Source organism: Glycine soja, chromosome 17 (assembly GCF_004193775.1).
Source record: "Glycine soja cultivar W05 chromosome 17, ASM419377v2, whole genome shotgun sequence".
Taxonomy (NCBI): domain Eukaryota; kingdom Viridiplantae; phylum Streptophyta; class Magnoliopsida; order Fabales; family Fabaceae; genus Glycine; species Glycine soja.
The window spans coordinates 41,202,388-41,228,271 of NC_041018.1; the positions used below are offsets into that span (position 1 = coordinate 41,202,388).

A 25,884-nucleotide genomic window follows, 5' to 3' on the forward strand; every position below is an offset into this window, starting at 1 on the left:
TCATATTATAATAATCACATGCAGTTCCTATTTTCTAAGTCTTGGTAAATAATACCTAGATAAGGAGTAATATAAACCATATTATAAAATTCTTGTATCAGTAGGTAACGTAAATAGCATAATATTATTGTAACTATTATATTCTTATGTTTAAAGAATGGTGATGGAGAGTGCACATATTATATGTATAACTATTATATTCTTATGTTTAAAGAATGGTGGAGAGTGCACATATTATACGTAAATAATGCGTGACGTAGTATTAAAGAAATATGGTGGAATAATAGTAACCTAAATTCTTACACCTAAATATTAACCTAATATATTAACCTAATCTTACACCTAAATATTAACCTAATATATTAACCTAATAGGGTTTAGGAAATGTAACATGATAGAGTAATAATAGGGCTTGGAATGCGATGGGATGGAATAATAAGGATTTGGCTTTGATTAGTTACAAATTTGTAACATGTATATGAAGAGCGATGAACATTTGTGAACAGTGTCCAACCAAAAAGACAAAACCAAGACCGATGGGATGGAATAATAAGGATTGTCCAACCAAAAAGACAAAACCAAGACCGATGGGATGGAATAATAAGGATTTGGCTTTGATTAATAAGGATTTGGCTTTGATTAGTTACAAATTTGTAACATGTATATGAAGAGCGATGAACATTTGTGAACAGTGTCCAACCAAAAAGACAAAACCAAGACCGAGTGAGAGAGTCTGAGACTGAGAAAGAAGAAGTAACAGTGAGAGTCTGAGTTGGACTGAATAATTCACTCTCATAACTAACCATCCAAAGCGTTTCTGAAACAAATCTTCCACTGCACCTCCTTCCAAAATTCCCCTCCAACCTGCAGAAGATCCAAAAATATATATAAATAATCTTACATTATCGTACAAGAAAAACAATACTACGATGCTTCATTTGAAACAATAATTAGGGTTTAGTTTATTATTACTATTTTTTTATGCTTCATTTGAAACAATAATTAGGGTTTAGTTTATTATTACTATTTTTTTTCTTCTTATCGTGTACTTTTTTTTGTTACATAAAGGATTTGGTTTTATTTTCTCTCTCTAGTTTCTATATTAACTTCTATATATTGAGTATATGAATTTAGTGCCCTAAAGAACGCAGAAGTAAAATTTTAAATTATTTTTACTTCAATAAATTTAATATTTCACTTTTTAAGTATAAAGGTACTAGTAAATATATAATAAGGTTTAGGTTTGAGTTTGAGAAGCATTAAATAAATATCTAGATATTCACATGATTTTAAAAAAGATATTGTGATGTTAAATTTGTTTAAACTATATTTACAAGTTTTTTCCAGACTTGTTTCCTTTACTTTTAAAACATCCCATTCTTTAGAAATTTGATGATGGTTATATTTGTATAATAACTTGTGAGTTCTGGAATCTTCTAACAAGTTATAGATCAACAGTCTAGAAAAATATAGGTTTACATTCTATTTCAGTGTTTTAAAGTGTTTCATCCAAAAATTCTAGCTTCTTTTTTATAAGCCAATTGACAGATTAGGTGAAACCAAGCTGAGCAAAAATATTACAAACATAATCATGTATAGTTACTGTACCATCCCCATATTAACACTAAAAGAACCACCCAGTGCAAAACATTCAAGAAATATAGTCCCTTTGAACCCCTACAATTTACAAACCTTCGTCTATCACCACAAAACATGTTTATAAGAAAAGGTCATTGCTTCAATTACAACGTGTTGTTTAAAATATACACAAACTTTGTTTCATGTTAATAATTAACTCTTTCAACTTATCTTAACATTAAACAACATTTTCCTATCAAGTAAATTATCAAACATTTTAGAGATTTTCATGAAGTTTTCTTCTTGTGCAAATATAAGAATGACAAAGCATATCCTATTTCCTCAAAAAATTATTTATGATATCTTAGAAACATATATAATTAACATCAAGCAAAACACGCACGCACACGCACGCACACACGTGCACACACACCCACACAGAATGATAGAATATTTTGGCACACACACAAAGAATAATGGAATATTTTGACTCTAATGAAAATATATGAAAAGCATCCATTGAAAGCTGGTAAAACTTTTTTCTCATCAAAATTAATTACCTTAATCATAGCAATGAGTACAGTCTTTAGGATCTGACCTTCCTTATCAAGAACTCCAAGTGCATACATGTCTTGATGTCCAAGTGTAACCTTACTAGAATAATTGGTTATGAAAAGGTTCACATCATTGTTGCCTTTCTTTTACACATGATGATTTATGCAGATATAGTGTTGCATATGTAACCAAGTGGTAGAGTACTAAAAAAACTTGATAACTTGTAACTATTGAGATGTTCCCACTTGAGTTACCTAGCAAACCAAACCTAATATTAAAATTTTCATAATTTAAACTTAATTTAAATAAGGTGAGGCAGGAAAACAATATGTACACTTACCACATTTATCCAATGGGGCTTGATCATAATAAGCTGTTATGACATAAGCAGAACACATACTTCCTCCAAATCAAGGTGTAGTGGGTATGATTTTGGAATTGTAATGCAATTGAACTTTACTCAATTTGGTTATGATTAGCTTGCTAAAACATAATAGCATACTTTTTTATTTCAAGAATGTGTTCCTAACACATAAAGTGTACTACTACTAGCTACCTGATTGTTCTAATTTTTTTTTTCTGAAAAAAAAAATCATATGATAATTTTCTTTCCTATTCTATCTTTCATTTACTACCCTCAAGGTTATCAACTAAACTCAAAGAATGATAAATGTTGCCAATGTTATTTGGAGAAAAGCAGTCAAAGAAGTAGATATTAAAGGTATGCTTTTCAAAAAGAGGAAGCAATGCCCCAAAGGATTTGTACAAAAAATATGTATATATTTACAATTGATACATTTTAACTATTCTAAATATGTAGGGTACCTAATTCCTAAGGACTGGTGTGTGGCATCTTTTACTTCTATTCATCTAGATGGTATGAATTATGAAAACCCTTTGGAGTTTGATCATGGAGATGGGAGATAAGAAAAAGTCAGGCATCAAAACTTGTATAATCTAATAACTATATAAGTAAATCAGGTTCACCAAGTTATTTATGAATGTATAAAATCAAATTTGGGGCTAATTGCAATGGCTTTACACCATTCATTGGTGGGTAAAGACTATGCCCTGACATAAAAACTGTTAAGACTAGACCTCTCTAATTTTCTTGGTCATCTTGTTACAACTAGCTAGTAATTAATAATGTGTAAAGGAAATTTAAAAAATACTTTATAATTTCATATTTAAAATGGTTTTACATTATGCAGATGGATTGTCCAGAGGGGACGGAATTATCTCTACTTCAAATAGTTAAGATGAAGAGGAAGTCTCCTAAATTCCAATTAGTGTAACAACCATTAGCAACTAACTAGATTGAAGAATCAAAGAATTATTGTACAATAGTATTACAGATAGATGTAAATATTTACTTTGGTCTATAGAGTAAAATTTGAGCAAACAAAACAATAAGGTGACCTTACCAACAAAAAAATGACAATGTATTCTTGTGCTGGATTTAGTGTCACGTCGAACATCACAAGACAAATATACCTCTTATTCTTCTTACGGTATTCAGTAAGATGTATGGTTGACACATAGTTAGTTGGTGAGTAACCTTTTACACGTGTAGAAGCAAAACAAAAGTTAGTATAATCAAATTTAAAGTAGTCAAGAAATAAAATAATTGAAGCAAAAACAAATGAAGCATGCATGTGGATAAATTAATACAAAGTTGTTTCAACTTAACTAATAGTTTCATGTTTGATTGTGAATATGTAATTATGTTTGAGAAGAATTTTGTTGTCGTAATAGTTCTACTCAGCAGGAGCAACAGGATACCTATCATGGAAGATACATGTTTTGTACCTCTAAAAGTTATTGCATTTTCATGGCAATTACTACTTAATAAAATTCCCACAAGAGTGATCCTATTCCAAAGAAAGGTGATAGCTAGAAATGTGGAGTTAAATATGTACTGTGTGATCAATTTGATGAGGAGGTTACTCATCTTTTCTGTTAGTGTCAGTTTTCTTAACAGGACATGGAAAGCAATATCCAAATAGTTGGAGGAGGATTTTGCTATTCCATATATAGTTTATTTGAATTGTTTTCTCAATTTGTGTTGGAGTTTGGCAGGTTTGCAAATAATATATACAATTTAGGGGATGGTTTTGAATGTTGTGATTTAGGCTATTTGGGAGCATAAAAAGGGTATCATTTTTTCTAGTGTGGCTGTTGATCCAGATGGTGTTAGATAGGATTGAATTTTCATACTGGTTAGATCTAATTATAAGTTTTGTTTGTTTTTTAACTGGTGCATTAATGAGAGAGGTTGTATTGCCTAGTTAAGGTAGAAATTTATGTTTACATGTAACTACAACTATGTTGCTTATGGGTACTATTGTTGGCATTTTAAAAACAAAGCAAACAAATGAAACAAGAAAGTACATAAAAGTGAAAAAATAGAATTCTCTCAAATGGATAAAATGTGAAGGAAAAGAAGAAAAAAGAGGAAAAATTACCCCACAAATGCATCTAGTTTTGGATCTTTAATAAATCCCTTAAGGTGGTTATTATGAAATAAGAAATAACAAAGTAAGAGGAAAGTCATCCAAACTTCCTCAATCTTAATGTAACAATTAGTTATTGAAAAATTGAAATAATATGTATATTTTCCATTTTCGGTAATGAAGAAACAACTTAGTAAGAGATAAATAAATAACTCCAAAAGATAAATCGACAAATAACAAATAGTTTGCATATTTTCTCACCTTAATAAAGACATGGAGAAATCATGGACCTGCATCCTCTTTAATAACTAAAAATCAGAGAGTGTCCAATTTAGTAATCATACACCATAGGATTAAATTATCAGCCCAGATCTATCCAACAAACCCTTCATTTCTCTTCCCCTTCTCTCACACCAATGTTGGCAAAACCTTCATCGTTTAGACCTTCACATCTGATGACTCTTGCTGGGCTGGTACGACATCTTGTGCTCCAATCCAAAACAAACAAAATTTCAATTCTATTATGATGTTGCACATAGCATTCAGATAAAGCTCATATTGCAGCATATATTATGAAGCGTAACATAGACTTGGGATTCCATACTTTTATTTTCAAAACAAAACATCTTGTTCTATCTCTAAGATAAAATTACACATTGTTAGAGACTTTAAGTTTCTGGATATAATCCAAAACCCTCAAAGATTGCACGATGCACATGTCGTGAATTTCAATTATGAAGGTGGTGAGGTCCTTGAAGACCAAAGATGGAGGAGCGTGAAGATTGGTTGTGAATGAAACATGATGTTGAGGTTCAAGAGAGAGTGTGTTTCTTTATTATGCTTGAAGAGGGACTTGAAGAGGGACACCTGGCAAAATCATAATCGTTCATATAGTCAAACAGTTGAGACTTTTTTAATTGCACCTCCAGTTGAAAATGCTATGAGAGAGGATCTGGATTGAGAAATCATTGTGTGCATGAATAAATTGGCATAGGGTTGTTCCAATTTAATCATCGGTCTCTAGTTCAACCCATGTGTAATCCATTTGAGTTAAATACTAGAAGGAGAGCTTTGATACTCATACTAATCTTATCTAACTTAATAAGAATTATTTCTCGTGAAGGATTCCTATGATCTCTTACAAAAGGAAAAGATTCAGCGAAGAGACAAACACAAATAAAGGAATCAACAAAATAGGGGTATTTTAGGTCATGCAACCCCCTCCCCCCAAAAAAATATTGAGATTGCAAAAATCAAAGAGGAGACTAAACCCAAAATTGAATCCATAAGAGAAAAGAAATCAAATACAAAAAAGGGGGAAATATTGATATCCTCAAATTGTAAACTCACCAGAGAGCTAGAGAACGAAAAACAGTCAATTAATCCAATTAGATGATCCTTTCGTGCTAGTAACCCGAAAAAATGAAAGAAATTTTTTTTTGAGATTATAGAATCCAAATAAGAAAAGGGGCATAGAATTGAATGAGATGCATACGATAGAAACAAACTCTTATTTGTGTAAAGGGAAAATCTTTTTCCATGGACGCTGTAGAATTGAGAGGAAGCTTAAGAAACAAAGAGACAGAGACACTTGAGAGTTGTAGATATGTGTGAAAGAAATAAGGAAGAGACAAGAGGTGTTTTCTAACAAATTTTAACCTATGTATGAGGTGTGTGTGTGTGCGCGTGTGTTTTACATCTTATTTAAGGAATTTTTTCATGTTTTATTAATTTTTAATAAAATTTAATCAATGGAAGGAAATGTATTATAGAGTGTATTTGGTATCAATCCTCTTTAACTCCTTAAAAAAATCATACGTCTTTAACAAATACCAGAACTCTAATTGAATAAAGATAACACATGAACTATGATGCCATGAATTTATCATATGCATAAAATAATTGTTAAGTCCAAAGACTTTTATGTCTTAAAGATGAATCGTGACTTCTAATTAATTTTGATTAAATGCAAATAAATATAAATGGTAAAAGTTGTGTTTGATGTGTTATCAGATCATCATGATTTGTATATTTGCGTTTGTATATTCAAAAAAATATATTCATTAGACTATCTAGCATAACAATTAAGTAGTGCATTTAAGATAGTCATTTTATACTTTGTGTTTGGGATTCTTTCATGCAGAAAATATTTTCCTAAGATCTGTGAAAGTCCTATGAAGAATAAATGGAGTCCACAGTCTGGAAGACGCTAAATCTCATCCAAAGGCACCCTCTGTTGTTGCAAACTTGCTATGATGAAAGAAATGATTTTATTGCTGTGAAGTACAAGACATGCTAGCCTATCAACATGGACTTACATGAATAAGTGACATGTATCTAATGCAAGCATTAAATACTCCAACAAACTCAAGACTTACGAAGAACAATTAAAAGAATCCAACCGTTGTGAGACAACGGATACTTGAAGATGAAGGTTATATATAAAATAAGGTTTGAAGAAACAAGACATGAATAATCTACGTGAACATATTATATTATTTCATTCTTTCTTGAATTTTTTTTTGTAAACCTTTGTATAAATACTAAGTTCATAAAAATTTGTATACCTTGAGAAAAAAAGACTAAAAATATTGAGTGATTTATCTATTTATAAGACAATCACAACTTAGTCAATGTACAAACTATCAACATATCTTGTTAATTTGTTTAGAGACAGTGGTGACTTGGTAGGATAAAGAATAATAGGTTTAAAACAAGCTTATGGTAGAGCTAGAAGTGATAGTAAAAAATAATTGTAACTTTGATAAGTTAGTGAAAACTTGGTGGGTTGCCAAGAATTGGATGTAGTCTTGGGTTTGAGACGAATCAGTATAATTCTTTATGTGATTCCTTTCATTGTTTTAACTGACAAAGCGTTTGAATCTGCTTTCAGATCTTATATCCTGTTTTGTTTTTCTCATCGTCTGACAGAGTCTCTATCAAAACTTTCTTCGTTTGTTTTTAGGTTTATCTATATTAGACGATAAACATGTTTCCATCTTAGAAAAAAAAATTTAAATTTCTAGAAACATAATTCAACTTCTTTTCTTATGTTATTTGTTTCTACAATAATGAATTCATAAGAGAAGGCAAATAACGAATCATACAAGAACTTTATCTTCATTATGTAAATTTGTACTTATCGTAGCATAAATTTTTTGAATTAATTTTATATTTTTCTTTTAATATTTTACTTTAATTTTTAAATAATTGCTATCTAAGCATATACTTTATCCACATTAGCAATTATATTACATTAAAATTTCGTACATGTATGGAAAGAAAAAAATTATATATTTTTTTCTTATTAAGTTTGAAGAGAAGATAGAAAAGAGGAGAGAAAATTTTCTTTAAAAAACACATTTAAAAAAAAAATCATTCTCGCTTCAATTCAAATTTTTAACTTCTTTTTCTTTTTTTTTCTTATTATTTTTTCTTCACAATTCCAAACACAATAAAGATTGATTAGTCTAAGTTGGAGCTCTTTCTTGTTCTAGATTAATTTTAACATAGCTAGTTCTTTGAGCATGTACAATACACGAATATACTTTTATTTTTTATTATTAAAATTTATAATAAAAAATTTATATTGTGATATAAGCTTAAATAAAAAATTCCAAACAAGTTATATATATATATATATATATATATATATATATATATATATATATATATATATATTTGAATTTTCATTCATGTATGAAAAACATATACTTACTACCTCAAATAAACAAATTTATCTACATCTTATTTGATGTATTTAAATAATTACAATAAATATAATGATATTATTGTTTTATTATTAAATCATTATTCTTATAATATTTTTAAATGGGGAGAAATCAACTTACCCCAAAAGTAACTCTTTTAGAGTTACTTCACATTTTCATCATTTATTTTCTTGAAATCTAAAGATAAGAGTGACTTATATAAGAAAAATGATTTCAAAGGGTTGGATTCTCATCTCTAAAATTTACTAACTTGGCAATTTAGAAAGGATTTTGCCCACCATCAATGAGCTGTCATTTTGTTATTAACATCATATTACTTCTTTATATGATTTTATTTACATTATGAATTTTGTTCTTTTTAGGCAAACGAATGGGTTCCAAATTGTGATGAAGAATGAAAGCCTAAGGTTGGACAACTAGTTGATACGTTGGAGGAAGGGTAACAATTTTACAAAAAAAAAAACATAAAGTTGGATTTAATGTGTGTTGTTCATCGGAAACTAGAGATAAAAAAAGGTAGGTTTGAAGTGAAGTATTTTGTTTGCTTGAAAGAAAGGTTACAAACCCAACAAGACAAAAGAGGTAGAGCAAAGTGAATCAACTATTAAGTCTAGAAGAAGGAGTCTTACAAGAAAAGGATGCAATGCAAAGGTTGTCTTCAAACTGGTAGAAGAAGGTAAATATGAGCTTATTTGATGATTTTTGCACCATTTATTGGCATAAACCACCCTAGGCAGTGTGTTACTTTTGGTGCAGGATTTTTAGCAGATGAAAAAAATTCATTCATTTGTATGGTTGTTTGAAAAGTTTTTGGAAGCAATGGGAGGACATGAGCCAACTCTTACAATAATAGATCAAGAACCTGTCATGAAAGTTGCCATAGAAAAGATATTTAATGCTCATAGATTTTGCATGTGATTTAAAATTCCTTCTCATGAGCCTGACATGAGCCAACTATTTTTTGTGATTTAAAATTCGTTCTCTCTTCTAATGTTGCGTTACAGGATGAAAACTCATGAGAACTTTCCAAATTTGTAAGTTGCAGAAAATGAGAATTTGACCATTTCAAATAGTTTTTCTTATCTTCGGTATGAGCAAATTAAATTTTGAAACCTCCAGCAAAAGTAAAAACACTACAATAAAAATTTGAAATTACAAGTCGGTGGGTATCTTACGGGTGAATCCATGTCATGTTGCACGTCGAGGAGTCCATCACTGCGGTACACAATTTCGTCAAGCGAGTAGGTTTCTAGCGTTGGAGGGGACATACTTCGCTGTGAAGTCGTTCTCCGCCACGTGGTGGCGGCGGGCCTCGTCCTTGATGTTCAGCGGCGAAGAAACATGGGATGGTTGTTGGTGGTGACGTGTGAGGAGGTGCACGTGTAATTTTAATTAGTAATTAAATCTGGACCTTCTATTTTGATCTAAGGGTTATTATTTAATTTTCTCACCTCTCATAATAAAACACTCATCTCACTTGATATGCCCCCTATATATATATATTAACATTTCCATGCATCAAATATATATTTACTAATGCAAATAAACATTTATAAACATCTTATTAGTATTAGTGATAATTTCTATGCATACTTGCTTTTTGCACTTAAATTTCATAGCAATTATTTTATTTCTTCTCTTTTAATGCTTTTGATCCCAATAAAGTAGGATTTAGTGTCTTTTGAGGTTTTTAGTTTAATGAAGTTCATTTTAGTGAACTCATTAATTTTGGTTGTCTTTTGTAGAGTTTTAATTTGGTGCACCAAATAATGGAATTGGAGAAGTTGAAGTAACTAGCATAGTGAGTTGGGAGTCGCTTATGGCAAGCAATAACAACAAGAAAGGCCACATGGCAAGCATTTGTAGGTTGTTGGGACAGATCTAAAGCTTGGTGCACGCTTAATCCATTGTTCCCGTTGCATTATATATTTGGGCTAAGCATGCACCCTAGGCTCTGCCCTCAACTACTTAAACTAGTGCAACTTTTTGTATGTCTGCTCAACATGCGAGCTAAGAATTGATGGGTAGCTAATTGATCCAGTTGATTCAATATATATTAAAAAATTATAAAATATGTAATATAATATAATTAACAAAATGTCATCCATCCATATTCCATACTTTAAATAAAAAAATAACTTTTTTAAACAATATAGCATATAAATATTATTTTTGTCATCCAATATGTATTAATTCTTGCTGGTCTAATGGCCATTAAACCTTTGAGTAGCTATCTTCAATCTCTTGTTGGGCCAAAATTTCAATTTTATTTTGAAAATTTTCAAGAAAAACGTGTTTGTGTGTGTGGGTCAGCGTGCAACCTTTTATATATTTCTTTTAATCTATTTTTTTATCTTTCTTTTTAAATTAAATTTTAATATTTTTAAAAATAATTATCAGTAGTTAAAAATATTTTATATCACAACATAAATTATTTAACATACATCTAAAATTTATTTTACATGATTAAAAATATTTATTTATTACAAATTTTAATTATAATATATATAATTTATAAATTTTAAAGTATTTATCTCTTATAAATTTTAGTTATATAAAATAAAATATTTATATTATGCAACATATATGCTAAAATACTAGTTTCATATGGATATATCAATGAAAGGAATAAAAATTATATTTCTGTTTGTATCTTCTGATTTTGGTTAAATATTTTCAAAATGAATATATGACTGTTAGTGCTTATGAGAACATAAGCAGATTTTCAAACTCTCAATTTTTTCCCTAAAAAAAATTATTTCTCTTCTCAAATGTAAATATAGTAGTAAATATATAATAAAATTTATGTTTGAGAAACTTTTTCAATTAAAAAAAATATCTAGGTATTTACATGATTTTAAATATGATGTTTATGTTAAATTTGTTTAAATATATTTACAATTTTTTACACAATAACATTGACATAGATTATCCATCAATTTATTAATAATTAATTTTATCAAAAAATTTAATTAACTACTTTCAATAGAGTATGCTCAATCATTTTTTTTATCATCCACTTGAATTCAAGATTTTATTTAAAGGGATTGAAGTTCAGTTTTACTTAAACCAACAGCGTATTGGTACACAAGTTTTATTTTTTTAAAAAAACTTATTTATTTTTTACTTAAAATATTTATATATTTATTTTTTCACTCTTTATTTTTGTTTAAAATTTTCCAAAAGGACAAATTCTACCTTGAAAAGAAACAAGTCTATATGAATATGTGAAATGTCCACTACATAACATATTTATAAATAAAAATTAGAGGGGAGTTATATTTAAAATACATAGATATACACATTAATTTGAAAATCAACAAACAACACATTAAAACTATTACATTTTAACTAGTAAATGGCTCCCACATGAAGTCATAAAATTTTCATTGCTTGTGGAGAACACAAACTAGGAGAATTTTCGTTTCTTTTAGATACAACGAACAAACTATCCCTATATTTGATTATTATTTCATTTCATTTGGACTGAAGATGTCATGTCCCTTTGATTTCCTATTAATGTTATTGCAGATAACTCCATGAGGTGGGTGCTTGTACTTCTTCTTCTGTGCAAACTCCTTGGTGCATATTAATTACTTGCCTAATGACATATGTCTATCTTATAGTACTTGAAGATAATGTATATATAATCACCCCACCCATACTAAGGATTCTAACACATTTGACATCTATATACACAGTTAATGTTATTATGAAATGTACATGTTGATTTCACAGTGGCATGTGGTTGTTATGATAGAATTGTTACTAATTCCAGAATCGTAATCTCATTCATTTCAAGATAGAACAACTATTTTATCGAATATAGATATCCTGTATGTGTACTGAAAATTTGCATAAAAAATAGTTGTAAAAGAAGATAGTTTTAGGATTAGAGATGTAAGTCTTTTTTTAACAGGTTAGATATGTAAGTTTTTCACAGTATAATTATTTATTTATACCCATAAAAAATAGTCAAACTGCTGTTAGGTGTTTTAAGGACGACAAAATTCACAGGAAATTTTTTTTCTGATGGTTTAAATTGTCAATTTTCTTGCAAATTGTGAAACGTTGACATCTTCCCGGGGGATGTAGGGTCATAGAAGCAAAGTTTGATTGAAAGATTGAGACTACAGTACGAGTGAAATGAATCTTTATCGTAATTATTAATGGGGTTGATCATTAATCATGGTAGACATTTGCTTCTTCCTTAAAGTGAGAAGACGATAACTTTAATTAACACTAATTAATATAGGCATACTGCAACTGTTCTTGCCTTGGTAATTTAAATATAAGGAAAATGGGATATTTTCAAACACATCCTCAACAACTCGTGGCAATAGTCAATTAAGACCATTTTGACTCGACTAGTAAAGCAAAAGATAGAAAGATGCGTAGAAAAAGAGCAAACAAAGGTAAGGAAATAGATACCCTTCGCTTGATCAGAAAAGGAAAACATCAATTGATCATCTTGATAAAGTAAACTTTAATAATAAAAAAAAAAGGGGAATTAACTTAATATATGATCATGGATCTCAATGATTCACATATAGCCTTTAAGGATATGATCTTGGGATCTGTTAGTTGTATATGCTTATAAATTTCACCTAGAATTTTGTCGAGTTGTCCGTGTCTTAAGAAGAATTAACAATGACATGTTAGCTTGTAGCCTCGTGACAGTATCCTACCAACTCTTTATATCGGTTCTTATTTCTTGACCTTTATTTGTTTGTCACATTTTATAACGACATGATGGGGACAATGGAAATTAAGCTGACCGGTCCATCCTACATCAAGACGACACAATCTATAATTAGATTCAAATTAAGCCAAGTAAGCATAATTAGAACAGAACAATGTTAAATACAAAAGAAGTAATTAACCCTCTAGAAAAATACATGCAGTCACATATGCTGGCCATTGCTGAACCACATCACAACCAAAATGATGATTTTGCTTGAGGGTGATTATTCATGGTTTAACAATACAACTTCACGCGCTTAGCTTACAAAACAAGGGAAATTATGGGCCTTTGTTACTTTTCTTGTGTGTCATATGATAACATGGCAGCAATTCGTTTAAACTTATTTATTAAAAAATATATTTATTTTAATAAAATATGTAATTTTTATTTTTTTAAAGTATGTTTGTCTAAATTATTTCTATTTAAAAAATATTTATTTATTTATTTTGAAAATCAAATCCTATTTACTTATTAAATAAGAATTTAAAAAATATTTTTTTTTATTTTAAATTTAAACAAACTGGTTTCATGTATCATAAATAATTTCCTTTTGCATGACGAAAAAACAAAATTTCTTTTCGTAAATCAAACCATAAATTAATTAACATAAAAAAGCATATGGAGGGATTTCAGGCTCTAGCTAGGCCCTACTTTAAGTGGCATCCACCATTACAATAATTCCCACAATTCTCTCATTCTAATTGACCTACTAAAAAAACATTTGAATTAAATAAAATAAAATAAAAAGGAAACGAGGAAAATCGGTTCCAACACACACAAACTTGCTGTGACATAATGTAGTAGCAGCAGTAGACTAGTAAGGTATAACTGGTATCATTTTTTTCCTTTTTCTTTTTCTCACCAGAAAATGGTGTGTGGTTTGAAGTTGGAATTTTCTTGTTCAAACATTCTCTGTTGATGAAGAAAGGAGTGGCTGAGCAAGTGATGCTTTGACGTGGCTTGCGATGCTATTATGCTCAGTGGATGCCATCGCAAGCTGTTCCATTGCAAACTTCCTCTCTTCACTTTTACCCCATAAGACAAAGTACAGTCCCGCTACAATCAACACTGCCCCAATGATCCTACATGACATTACAAACGTAATAACCAAATTTGAATCAATTTTATCTTTTTTTTTATGCATAAATATTAATTATTAATTGTTATTTTTTTTTTGTTAACATCAATTTTTATCTTCTTTCTTTCTCCCTTAATCATCTAACCTATACCTTATATCTCCAACCAAATAAGAACCAATATTATTATTTAAGAAAAAAAAAAGGTAAATTATGAGGGGGCTAGCAAAAAGTAAACAACAACATAAAGAAGCACACGAGACACGATCTTCTGTTGAATGTGTCCTACATATATTTCTTCAAACTTTCTTAACCCTCTGGAATTTAGAATCATTCAGCTGAAGCCCCTTTTTTCAGGTCTCACCGAAAGGTAACAAATTAAACTGTACATCTATGATCTACCTCCTTGTTGTTTACTGACTTTTGTCATTTCCAAAATCTCCCCCGACTACAAAAATAACCTTCATCATACTTTAGGTCGTCATTTCGGACTAAGCATATTATAAAATACGCGGTCAAAGTTACCAAGCATTGAAAAAAAAATGAAATTACTTAATTCAAGGATCTCCTGCACCATATGCATGAGTACGTCAAAGAAATCTTAATTTCATCTTTGAAAAATCAGTACATACATAAACATCTAAATTAATGTAGATATTATATATATGTTGTGTTAGAATAGAAATGCACTTATTTTTAACAAATCTCTCTGTTAATGTAAATTACTAATTCAAATATTAGAAAAAAATAATCTGTAAAGATAGCATAAAATAGTTTTATATCATCATTTAATCATAAATAATTATGTATGATAAATTTATTCATTTTTATAATAATTATTTTAATGAAAATTTATGATTAAATGAAAATATAAATGAAGAAGAATAATTAACAGAGAAGGGACTAACCCACCCAAGTAGAACTCTTCTCCTAAAGCAATGGAAGCCATGATGGCCACAACAAAAGTCTGAACAGGTTGATAGACGGCAACAAACACAGGGCCACCTCTGTCAATGCACCATATTTGTACAGCGAAGGCAATTCCGGATGCCACCACTCCCTGCAACATATCATAAAAAAAAAAAAAACTTCATTAGTTTTTAATTTTCTCATTTCACCATCTATCAATACATGCATGTGTTCCCACCATTATTAATTGAAGCAGAACATGATTTCCGAACCACTTTTGGACTATATATCATGTCATGCCTCAAACCCATGCAATTTTATACAGCACTTTCCAAATTAAACTTTTCATTAACAAAACTAGCTAGCTAGAAAAAACGATAAGCTTTTGTTCAGTTCCATGTTAACTTAAAAATGGAAGAATCGTGTTAATTTTTTATTTTTTTTTATCTATGACTAGAAACATGAAGACGTACTCTCTGATTTGCTGATCACTTTATGTATCATGACTGTGTTTAACAAAACATTTTTTTTAATGAAATTATTCTAACCATTGAATAAATAATGAGTAAGCTCAAGCTGCTAATTAAAATTTTCAAAACCCTCCTTTAATCCTGATTTAATAAAAAAAACATTTATTTATCTTATTTTTATGATTATTAAAGACTAAAATATGTAATTCCTAAAGTAACTTTAATATATCACAAGCGAAACTTATTAAGTAACAACTATGACTCCTTGTAAAAAAAATAAAATTATAACTCAAAAATTTATAAATTCTAATAAATTTTCGTCAATAGTAAAAAATAAATTAAAGAAAATATTACTAACATTTCTTGTTAGGAATTGGAGTTTCACTCTAACCACTTATGGGGCCACTACACTAAATTAATAGTAAAACTCCAATTTTAAATAGAAATCTTGAGAAAATTTTCTACTTTTAAAAAAACCTGAACTAAATTGCGCAGAGGAGGGTTTTTAATATGGGAGTTTACTGGTTGAATTATTAATACATAATTACATATAGACTATTTGCCCACACAAATATTGTAGATACTAGATTTATAAGATTATTAGGTGGTTGGAGGGAAAAAAAGAAGAAGAAGAAGGAAGAGTAGTGGATTCGAATCCTTCTCAGTAATAAAAAATAACAAATTAATAAGTAACATTTATTAATTATTTATTTTTTTGTAAATACTAACCGCGTATAAAATAGTGAAAACTTCTCCAGCAGAGTGGAAAAGCCAAGCCTGAGCGTCTCTTTCAAGGAGCAAAGCAATGACGAGAAACTGCAAGATTCCAAAGAAGCAGGTGTAGGAAGTGACAGAGAGGCGAGCAGGGTACTTCTTGAGAACCGGTGCTTGCAACACAAGCCAACCAGACCACGACAAGCAGTGTCCGATCAGGTATAAGCACCCTAGGGTCCAGTTCTTCCCCTTTGCGTCTCCCAGTGACAGTGACCCAAAATCAAACATTGGTGTTATAACTGTTGTGTTGCTTCTGTTCATGATCATGCTGTTGTTCACACGAGTTGTTGGGCTGTATATTGTTGGACCTTTGTATAGTGTGATCACGGTCGCCCCAGCCACGCATAGCACTGTTCCCGCCACCTTAGCCAACCCATCTTTTCGGTTCAATCTTACTTGCTCTATTCTGAATTTCCATATATAACCATTAATATTATATCTAGTGTTATTGGATTCGACTCACACCGACCAGGTCAAACCAGTGACTCAATATCTTGACCTAGTCGATGATAAGCCCTAGTCTGATAACACTGATTAATTATATATATCATTTGTATATAGACCTATTTGTAAACGTAATAGCAATAATAATAATTTGTTAATTAAGGACTTGCCTTAATATGACTGCCATGAGGAATGTAATGGCTGGCACAGAGTTCTGTATTGCTGATGCGAAGGTAGGGGATGTGTTGTCCAACCCAAGCAAGTAGAAACCTTGGTTTGCTGTAATCCTGTTTAATTTAATGCAAGAATGTATATTAATTATAAAAAGACCATATATACTTGAATTTAATTTTTATATGTACACATATGGGGATTTAACGCTGCATTTGGGTTTTTTATTTTTTAACCAAGTAATTAGCCTTTCATGGTTTGATAATTAGACATACCCGACGAGTGCCAGAAGAAAGAACTGGCCGACGAAGTTTAAAGTCATGGCTGGCCTCTCCTTCCTGGACAAAAGGAAAAGAATCAAAGGAAAACAAGTTGCACGTGAGATTCATAAATAGACATATAGATAACTAATTAGTTTAGAACAGTAAATACGTATAAATATCAGTTAATCTTTATCAATTACTACTTGTGAAAACTTTATAAAAATTAAACAATTATTTAGTTAAAATAGACTGATGCAAACAAATGGAAAGACTTATAATATATATATATATATATATATATATATACTTATGTGTGACCTTTTTGTATGCTATTTATTACTCCCTCTGTCTAAAATAATAGGCATCATAAATTATTTTTATACAAATAAAGTAAAAATAATAAATAGATAAAGAAAAAATATTTTTATAAAATTAATCTTATATTATTATGAATTTATTTATAAATTTGATTATTTTTTATTAATATTATAAATGACATAAGTGAAGAATATTTAATAATATATTGAAAAGTTAAAATAAAAATTATCGTAGAACAAATATTTTTTTTTCTTAAGCAACAATTAGAATGAGTAGTATTTATTATATGTAGATTAATATATAGAGAAACAAAAAATGTTGAAAGAGTACTAACTTTTCCAAGAAGTAGGCAAAGGGAAGGAGCAAAAGCAAAGCAATGATGTTCCGATAGACAGGGAAAACAAGCTTGCTAACGCCCATGTTAAGTGCAGCTCTTGAGATGACATGGAATCCAGCATAGCCAAACTGCAAGGCAAGCATGGCCAAGTGCAGCTGCATTCTTTCGGGAACGGAACACCACATTCTCTTGGAAGGGGCTGAGCCTAAATCAGCCATTGGAGAATGAATGAAGAAGTGTGTAACAACTACTACTTAGACCAAACGGAGGCCTAGAACTATAGTTTTTGTGTGGGAGGAAGTGATGAAGAGAAAACGGGAGAAGGGGGGGCTATAAATATTGTGTCAAGTGTGAGAGAGGATTGGAAAATAAGGAATAGGTATCTCCCTAAAAAGACGTTATTATGTCAACTGTTGGTAGCCTTGGAATGTTTTTAGTTGTCTCCCATAAGTATTTTGCTAATCTTTGGTTGACAAGGACAACCCCCACTTTTTTCTTTTCTTTTTATTTTACATTTTCTTCTTGTTTCATTCTTTTTTTCCTTCTTTATTTCTTTCTTTTTTTTTTACCATTTTTCTTCTTCTTTGTATTTAGATTTATACAACTGTAAGTATTATAATGTTTCGTTTCTTAATAAAGAAAATAAAAATCTCTCTCATTATTTGTAAATATTTATGTTTTTCTTTTTTTCTTAATTTTTTTAGGATTTTTTCTTCTTTGTATTTATATTTATTCGATTATAAGAATTAAAGTGCTTTGTTTCTTAATAAAGAAAATATAAAATATATCTCGTTATTTGTAAATATTTATTTATTTCTTTCTTTTTTGTTTTTACGATTCTTTTCCTTCATTGAATTTACATTCATACCACTATAAGAATTATAGTGCTTCGTTTCTTAATAAAGAAAATAAAAAATCTTTCTCATTATTTGTAAATATATTAATGTATACACATTAAACGGTTTGTTTATGATGTTTTGCTTATAGGAATATCATGTAGAGACCTAAGCATATTTAAGTCTAATTTTAATATATCTTTATTTAATTTTTAAATTATATATAAAAATGCTTGTGTTAGATATGAATGGAATATGGACAAAATAAATGATTATATTTTTTTTTCATACCTAAATTGCATAAATGTTTACATTATTAAATGGGGATAAAATTGCACAAATTTATATAAAAATTTAAATACAAAAAAATTGTATAAATTCAAAGTGTGAATAATTTTTTTAAAAAAATTATTACATTTTTTATGATATAACATATTTTATAAAATAATTAGTTTCTTATTATAAAATACAGATAACTCTAATGATACACATAAATCACCTACAATTATATTCATTAATTATAAGAACAACTAATCAACCTTTGGGCGATCCATAAATACCTTATAACAATGAATTTTAATGTAACCATAAATCAATAATCATATAATTTTGCATCCATTATTCTATGAGTAATTAAAATAATCATTAATTTAAAATTAAATAACCTTATAGACTTGGCCACTTTGGTGACTAACAAATCTATCATACATTGAATTCCAACCAAATATATATGGTCTGCACATATTTATTCTTATTAACAATTCATAGTCATTCTATTAATTTCATTTCAAGCCATAAAATAATACACATTTATTTGTATTTTGCATTCAAACACGTTCAAGCAAATATGTAGCATATACATATTTATTGCTACCAACAATGTCAAAGCATTCACATTAATTTAATTGCAGGGCATAAACTTTCAATCCTTTAATCACATTTAATAATAATATTCAGAAAAAAAAAATAAGCAAGTGAGATTGAGAATAGCGCAAAATGGGGTTGGCAAATAGCAATTTCAAAAGGCTTTACCCCTACCCAAGATCTACATGCCGGCGAGCGCTTTTCAAAAACAATTCATGACATACCGCCCCATAAGAATATTTACTTTTCATTCCTGCCTTTTCATTCGGTTCCAAGATGAAAAAGAAACACAATTTGGAATCTTTCTCCAAAACCTAATTGCTATTTTTTATTATTATAATACATAATTGTCATCTTTAATCCCAACAAAAACATGAATTTGAAGTCTAACAAAGAAGTCACTCTTTGTTTTCTTTCTCAAAATTAGAATTCAACAATAATAAAATATTGACAATAAAACAATACATGGAACGGAAAATAAAATTCCTAAATTTTATAATTAGGATTCATAAAATTTGAAGAAAATATATAATTAATGAAGAATCATATAATTTCATAACCTTGTTACAATTAAGAGTTTTCTAGATTATCAATTATAGGAAAATAATAATATATTCTCACAAATAATAAATAAACAATTAAATAATGAATACCTTTCTTCATAGAAAGGTTTTTCTCCGATATACTTTAACACTTCCTTAGTTCTTTTTGTTTCTCTGTGGTGGCTATATATGAGAGAACACCTTGTCTCACGTTAGTGGTATTAACTCCTTTTATAACCACTACTTTCATCAAGTAACACTTATCTCTAAAAACTTTTCCTATTTAACTCAATTACAATTTAATTTTTAATTATTAATTATTTATTTATTAGTCCCTAGATAAGTCGCATGTCACTCACACATGACATTAATTCTAACAATGCAATGCAGTGCTTATTTTTAATTCTATTCTATTCAATCCCTAGAATGTTTTTTTTGTGATGCATTGGTCTTGATAAGTCTCAAATCAATTGAAATTATGAACTTGTCATTTCATATGCACAGCCGGACTCCATTATTGTTCTCTGTGTAACCTGTTTGTATGTAGAAGGGTTTGTAGTAATTTATATGCTGCGTATATTTTGGGCGTTGCCATGGTATTTTTTTATTGAAATCTGATTCGTCCTTAAATATTTTTCTATCACGTGCTTAAATATCATATTTAAGTAAATAAGCTGTTGTTTTGAGGATTTTTGAAAACTCGAGCTAGTTGGGATTTGTTGAGGCTTGATTCTTTGTTATTTCTGTGGATCCATTTTTCTACTAAATTCTATGATGGAAAATATTTCAATTTAAGCAGTTCCTTCTTAGCTGTGTTTTGTGAACTTGTTTTTTCTGAGAGAAAAAAAAAAAACTGAATTTGAGCTCATGCAGCATTGCTACATCTAAGAGAACTGTTGTATATGTGGTTACTATTAGGTGCTTTATTGGTTTCTGCGTGTGGACAATTATGAATTACGGGTTATATACTTATATTATTTCTCTTCTCCATAACTTTTGGTGCTAATTTTTGTACAGGCTATAAATGAAAAAGATGTCAACAACATCATTCTGTCATACCTTATACATAATTGCTACAAAGAGTCATCAGAGTCATTCATTTCTTGCACTGGGATGAAGCAGCCTGCAGATCATTTGGAGAACATGGAAAAAAGAAAAAGTAGGTTTTTATTGTTGTATTTCAGTTTAAAAGGTGGATTGAAGACCTTTGGTTGCTTGTGAATGTCATATTTTATTTGCTTGTGTACTTCAAACCCTGCTTAGTTGTCACTGTTGAGAGATTTGTATCATATAAACATGAGCATTGGATTACTGGACCTCAAATTGAAGGGTGCTGAATCAATTTTTGCTCTTAATGCCCCTTGAAACATCTATTGGTTTTTGACAATGTTGTCTGAGTTTTGTCAAATATACTGTTTTCTTGCATAATTTGAACTAACGTATCTTGTTGCCTTCTCTTGACTTTTTAATATTTCTCCCCTCCTCTCCACTTGCAGAGGATGCTGGGGATTGCTTCCTAAATCTAAATTGTTTGTAATTGGAGCATATTATAGGTAGTAAGGCCTCCTTGATGGATAAATTTCATTCATCTTTAGGAATCTTTCACCATGCATTGGAGGGAAATGTACTTAAGGCGATTGAGCTCACAGGGAAGCTGGCACAGGATATTCTGGAGAACAATAATGATTTGCTGTTTGATCTTCTAAGCCTTCATTTTGTAGACCTTGTCTGCTCTAAGGAATGGTAAGATGAGATTAATTTTACTTCCAAGAGAGCATGTTGCAAACTTCTTGTTTTCATACAATCTCATGTTATTGGCAGGGCAGAAGCTTTGGAGTTTGCTCAGATCAAGTTGAGTCCTTTTAAGAGCACGTAAGCACCGGTACACAAGTGCAACAAGAGATGTAACTACTTTATTGCCCACAAAATAATTAGTCAGTGTTTCAAACTGATTCCTTCATTTGCTCATTGCAGGATGGGGGGCCTCCAACATTTTCCTTGAAGGATTTTCTTAAAAGTCAATGAAAAGAAGTTAAATATCCACTAGGATGTTGGGGAATGAAGCATGTGTACATTGTGCCTTTTTTGCCACATAAGGGATTGGTGCATGCATGATTTGATCACTAGTGTAAAGTTGTCTTCGTATACTTTTGTATAATTTTTTTGGTAGCAGACTATCTAGATCTTTCGGGTCATACTGCATTCTTTAGGTATTAGTGTTCCATAAAAATGGAGAAAATTGCAATTCTATCAGATTAAGATAATATTTTCTTTTTGGGGAATTTGATCTAATTGTGGCCTTAAGATGACGTCATTCTTCCATAGTTTTTCACATTTTAGATTGTATTCAATCCCTTGTGAGGTTTAGATCACAACCAAATACATTTTATTTTCATGCCCTGATTTTTGAAGCGAAACGCATCCACATCTTTTTGGCTAAATGTTCTGAACATAAAAGAAAAAAAGAAAAAGATATGATAATTCATGCCCTCTAATCAATTGATAAAAAAAACATGTTTCCTGACAGTTGATTTAAAAAAAGTAATTTACATATATATATATATATATGAACTATTTTTAAAATTTTAGAAATATAAATATATTTTTTATTTTTTGATTATGTTCAAAATATTTGATTTTATCTCATGTTTTATGATTTATTTTTAAACAAAAAAATGTTATTTAAAAAATGCATGAATGTGACCCCTGCATAGTATTCAAACACACATATATTCCGTAAAAAAAATATTTACATATATATAACTCAATCTGGCAAAAAAAACATAGTATATATAACTCAATGACCCAAAGTAAACTTAACTGAATCATTAAAAAAAAAAACAAACTAGGAATCAAATAGTAATTCTTGTGAGAGGTTTACACAATCATCTAGTAATCCTCAACGTACTATGATCCTAAGTAAAAACAAAATTGTAAGAGAACTTTAAAAAGGAATGGGCTGTTTGCCCGGCCATGATTCTATCTTTTCAAAATACTTGGGAGGAACAACACCATCAAAACCTTCTGTCAAGATCACCTTGTTGTCAGAAATGTAAAGCTTCATACATTCTGAAATAGGATGAAAAAATATATAGAGAAGTAGCAATCAGTAGTCTTATTTGTTGTAGATTTTACTCACTATCAACAAACAACAAAAAATTCAACATTTCAAGATGAACTTGTAGACATTCAGTTCAGAACATGTTTGGAATGTTGTCATATCATACCTTCTAATGCTTTTCTAACGTCTAGAAAGATCAGAACATTGACATCCTGCCTCATACCTGGGAAAATAGATGTAGATAATAAGTAACAGGCACACAAGAGGACATTCAAAGTACTAGAACTTACTGCAACTAATGAAATAACTGAAAACTACTAAAGATCACACTACACATTAGTACTTGAAAAGCCAAGACCGTTTTCTTCAAAGAATTGAGTAAAATGGTCTATGCAACAACTTTAATATTCTAAACAAATTTCAAAGGACACAGTAACTCCCATGTCAGCCAAAAATAGGGGATTTCCAATTCCAAGGTCTCTTCCCTCCAACAGATAGGTTGCAAAGGGATAAAGAGATGCGAATAGATCCAAGCTGTGATCATTAGTAGTAACTGTGAAAGATGTTGTATTGCTAAATTGAAACAATTATCTATAATATGATTGCAGAGAAATGATTAGTCACTAATAAAAAGCACTAAAGTATACAGGTATTTTGCTTCCAAGTTACTGACTTAACTAAAGCATATTGAGACTTCGGAGGATGGACAAATTATTATTTGAATCTCTTTTATGAAATAAGTTTAAAATTTTTAATATTCCGGCTTTGGGGGGAAAACACACAAGTGAAAGGGTAGGAGGCAAAACAAGAAATTTTTCATTTGGATTCCACCTTTGGTACAAAGCTACATTATCAATTATAATAGACATCTTGATTGTCATTCCTTCAGTATTTAAAGCTGAGAACCATACTAACATCCTTAATATTCCTGAAGGAAAATTAACTTAAAACAAAATATCTAAATTTAAATTTCAATAAGTAAATAGGATTCATTTTAAATAGTATATCACATTACCACTAATTACTTCTCCATCTGTTGGTAAACCACAAGAGAAATGAACATGCAATCTCTTCATGCGCTTCAGACCAGATCCTAGAATTGATTCCAGGTTCTTTCTGTAGGTTCCATGCACACAAACTGTATAGTGGCAAAATCAATCATATGAAACAAATAAAATAGCATAACAGAAAAAAAAATCCAAATTTATAGAATGACTTGAAAAGACGCTCTTCAGTAATTAGTATTGTGTTCATAAAAGTTAGAATATGCACTTCAGTAACCATAAATATGGCAACATATCCGCCATTCAAAAGATAATTTTAAAATTATAATTATAAATACGTACATAACATTATAACATAACATTTATTGCAATGTACAGTGTTCACCAAGACTCAAATATATCATAAAAAAAAATCCATCTCAAATAAATATGCACCTGGAAATTCTTCGGCTGAAAGGATTGGTTTCAACAAGCTTTCAGTTTCAACGGCCTGCAGACGAAAAGTCAATAATTGTACTGTAAGGGAATATACAGACAATGGTTAAAAAAATTAGCTCATTGACAGTAGAAACCATTAACTATTATCGATATTTCTCTGTTTTCAAGACAGAATATTAACTGTAACAATCCCAATTTCTAACTAGTGTTCATTCTGTTTCAATCCCTTGATGTTTTGCCTCCCTCAACCTTCAGGCAGTGTAGAACAGGACAGAACATAATACATGAGTTATGTTCTATGTTTGGTGTCTTTTAAAATGAGAACAGAGCATAGTAAGGTTAAGAAAAAGTGTTACTTTGGTTCCACCTTGGAACCAAATAGAACAGACTGTTCCACTCCATTGTGCTCACATGCCTAAGGCTTTGTTTGGATAAACATCTCCATAAGCACTTATAAGAGAAGAAAATAAGAATATAAAGTGAATTAAGCTTCTTTCATAAGCTAAAATAAACTTATGTACTTGAATTTTACATAAGCTGATGTTTGCTCATGGAAGCTCAATGCATCTTACCTTCTTATTTTCTTCCCCTATAAATGCTTAAGGAGAAGTTTATCCAAATAGGACGTAAAACTACCGAACAATCTAAAGGCATAAAAGGAAAGGAACAATAGATCATGTTAGTTACATGACAAATATGTTTTATTTTCATTACTAACAATATCATGTTGAGCTCATGTTGCATTAGACTATGGAAATTGCTTCATGCACCTCTAACTTACTTCTTACACCCCATCCGGGATGTAATTTACATTCCATATTAGCTATTTTGGAATGTAAAAATTTATATTTTGGATCACATTTCAGAAATTACTATCCTTAATGTAAAATTACATTTCAGATTATACTTTCTGGAAGGTTAAAAAGGTGCATGAAGTAAATCTGGAGGTGTAGAAAGCAATTGTCTTAGACTACTATTTGAAATCATATTGATGTTTATCTGAAAAAGGTTGGGCTCAGTGATTGATAAATTAGTCCATAATTTGGGTACTGCTATTCTCTTGAACCATAATACTAAGTCCACCCCCATGATTTTTTTTAAATTAGATGTTTAACTTAGGAGTTAGGACAATTTTTAGTCAAGTACAATTATTAATTCTATAAAAAAATGTATAATATTTAATTAGGATAATATTTTTATTAAGACAATATTTAATTTAGTACAATATGTATTATAAGACAATTTTTAATGTAAATTATTTTTACACACATTTAATATGATTTTACTATATCAGAACATTATATTAATGAATATGA

General features: G+C 29.7%; 3 protein-coding genes across 4 annotated transcripts; 1 reads left to right on the forward strand and 2 right to left on the reverse strand.

Annotated features, from left to right (window-relative positions):
• Positions 1 to 13,906: 13,906 nt before the first annotated feature.
• On the reverse strand, positions 13,907 to 18,177 carry LOC114393004 (protein WALLS ARE THIN 1-like). 2 transcript variants are annotated; one of them, XM_028354260.1, is made up of 6 exons: positions 17,821 to 18,176; positions 17,181 to 17,243; positions 16,905 to 17,021; positions 16,246 to 16,696; positions 15,046 to 15,197; positions 13,907 to 14,143 (listed from the first exon to the last, which is right to left on the reverse strand). In XM_028354260.1, exons 1-6 carry the CDS (start codon positions 18,039 to 18,041, stop codon positions 13,963 to 13,965), a joined length of 1,185 nt encoding a protein of 394 aa, XP_028210061.1. In that variant the 5' UTR covers positions 18,042 to 18,176; the 3' UTR covers positions 13,907 to 13,962. The 2 variants fall into 2 exon arrangements, with proteins under 2 accessions (XP_028210061.1, XP_028210062.1); XM_028354261.1 differs by having other exon boundaries at positions 14,014 to 14,143; positions 15,050 to 15,197; positions 17,821 to 18,177.
• A 2,907-nt stretch (positions 18,178 to 21,084) lies between these two features.
• Positions 21,085 to 22,067, forward strand: LOC114391770. Its single transcript, XM_028352719.1, has 4 exons — positions 21,085 to 21,224; positions 21,619 to 21,808; positions 21,887 to 21,937; positions 22,040 to 22,067. Exons 1-4 carry the CDS (start codon positions 21,179 to 21,181, stop codon positions 22,065 to 22,067), a joined length of 315 nt encoding a protein of 104 aa, XP_028208520.1. The 5' UTR covers positions 21,085 to 21,178.
• Positions 22,068 to 22,890: 823 nt separating this feature from the next.
• LOC114391945 (tRNA 2'-phosphotransferase 1-like) lies at positions 22,891 to 24,653 on the reverse strand. Its single transcript, XM_028352966.1, has 4 exons — positions 24,566 to 24,653; positions 24,142 to 24,264; positions 23,293 to 23,349; positions 22,891 to 23,134 (listed from the first exon to the last, which is right to left on the reverse strand). Exons 2-4 carry the CDS (start codon positions 24,200 to 24,202, stop codon positions 23,010 to 23,012), a joined length of 243 nt encoding a protein of 80 aa, XP_028208767.1. The 5' UTR covers positions 24,203 to 24,264; positions 24,566 to 24,653; the 3' UTR covers positions 22,891 to 23,009.
• Between the last annotated feature and the right edge of the window lie 1,231 nt (positions 24,654 to 25,884).

Bases quoted from the DNA above. Each gene is read 5' to 3' on its own strand.
- LOC114393004 (XM_028354260.1), bottom strand. From the start codon at position 18,041: ATGGCTGATTTAGGCTCAGCCCCTTCCAAGAGAATGTGGTGTTCCGTT. The intron at 17,022-17,180 runs GTATGTCTAATT...TAAATTAAACAG, and splicing joins TTTCTTCTGGCACTCGTCGG to GATTACAGCAAACCAAGGTT. The intron at 16,697-16,904 runs GCAAGTCCTTAA...ATGGAAATTCAG, and splicing joins CTCATGGCAGTCATATTAAG to AATAGAGCAAGTAAGATTGA.
- LOC114391945 (XM_028352966.1), bottom strand. From the start codon at position 24,202: ATGAAGAGATTGCATGTTCATTTCTCTTGTGGTTTACCAACAGATGGA. The intron at 23,350-24,141 runs GTAATGTGATAT...CTATTTTCCCAG, and splicing joins AGATGGAGAAGTAATTAGTG to GTATGAGGCAGGATGTCAAT. The intron at 23,135-23,292 runs GTATGATATGAC...ATCCTATTTCAG, and splicing joins CGTTAGAAAAGCATTAGAAG to AATGTATGAAGCTTTACATT.
- LOC114391770 (XM_028352719.1), top strand. From the start codon at position 21,179: ATGAAGCAGCCTGCAGATCATTTGGAGAACATGGAAAAAAGAAAAA. The intron at 21,225-21,618 runs GTAGGTTTTTAT...AGCATATTATAG, and splicing joins GAACATGGAAAAAAGAAAAA to GTAGTAAGGCCTCCTTGATG. The intron at 21,938-22,039 runs GTAAGCACCGGT...TGCTCATTGCAG, and splicing joins TTGAGTCCTTTTAAGAGCAC to GATGGGGGGCCTCCAACATT.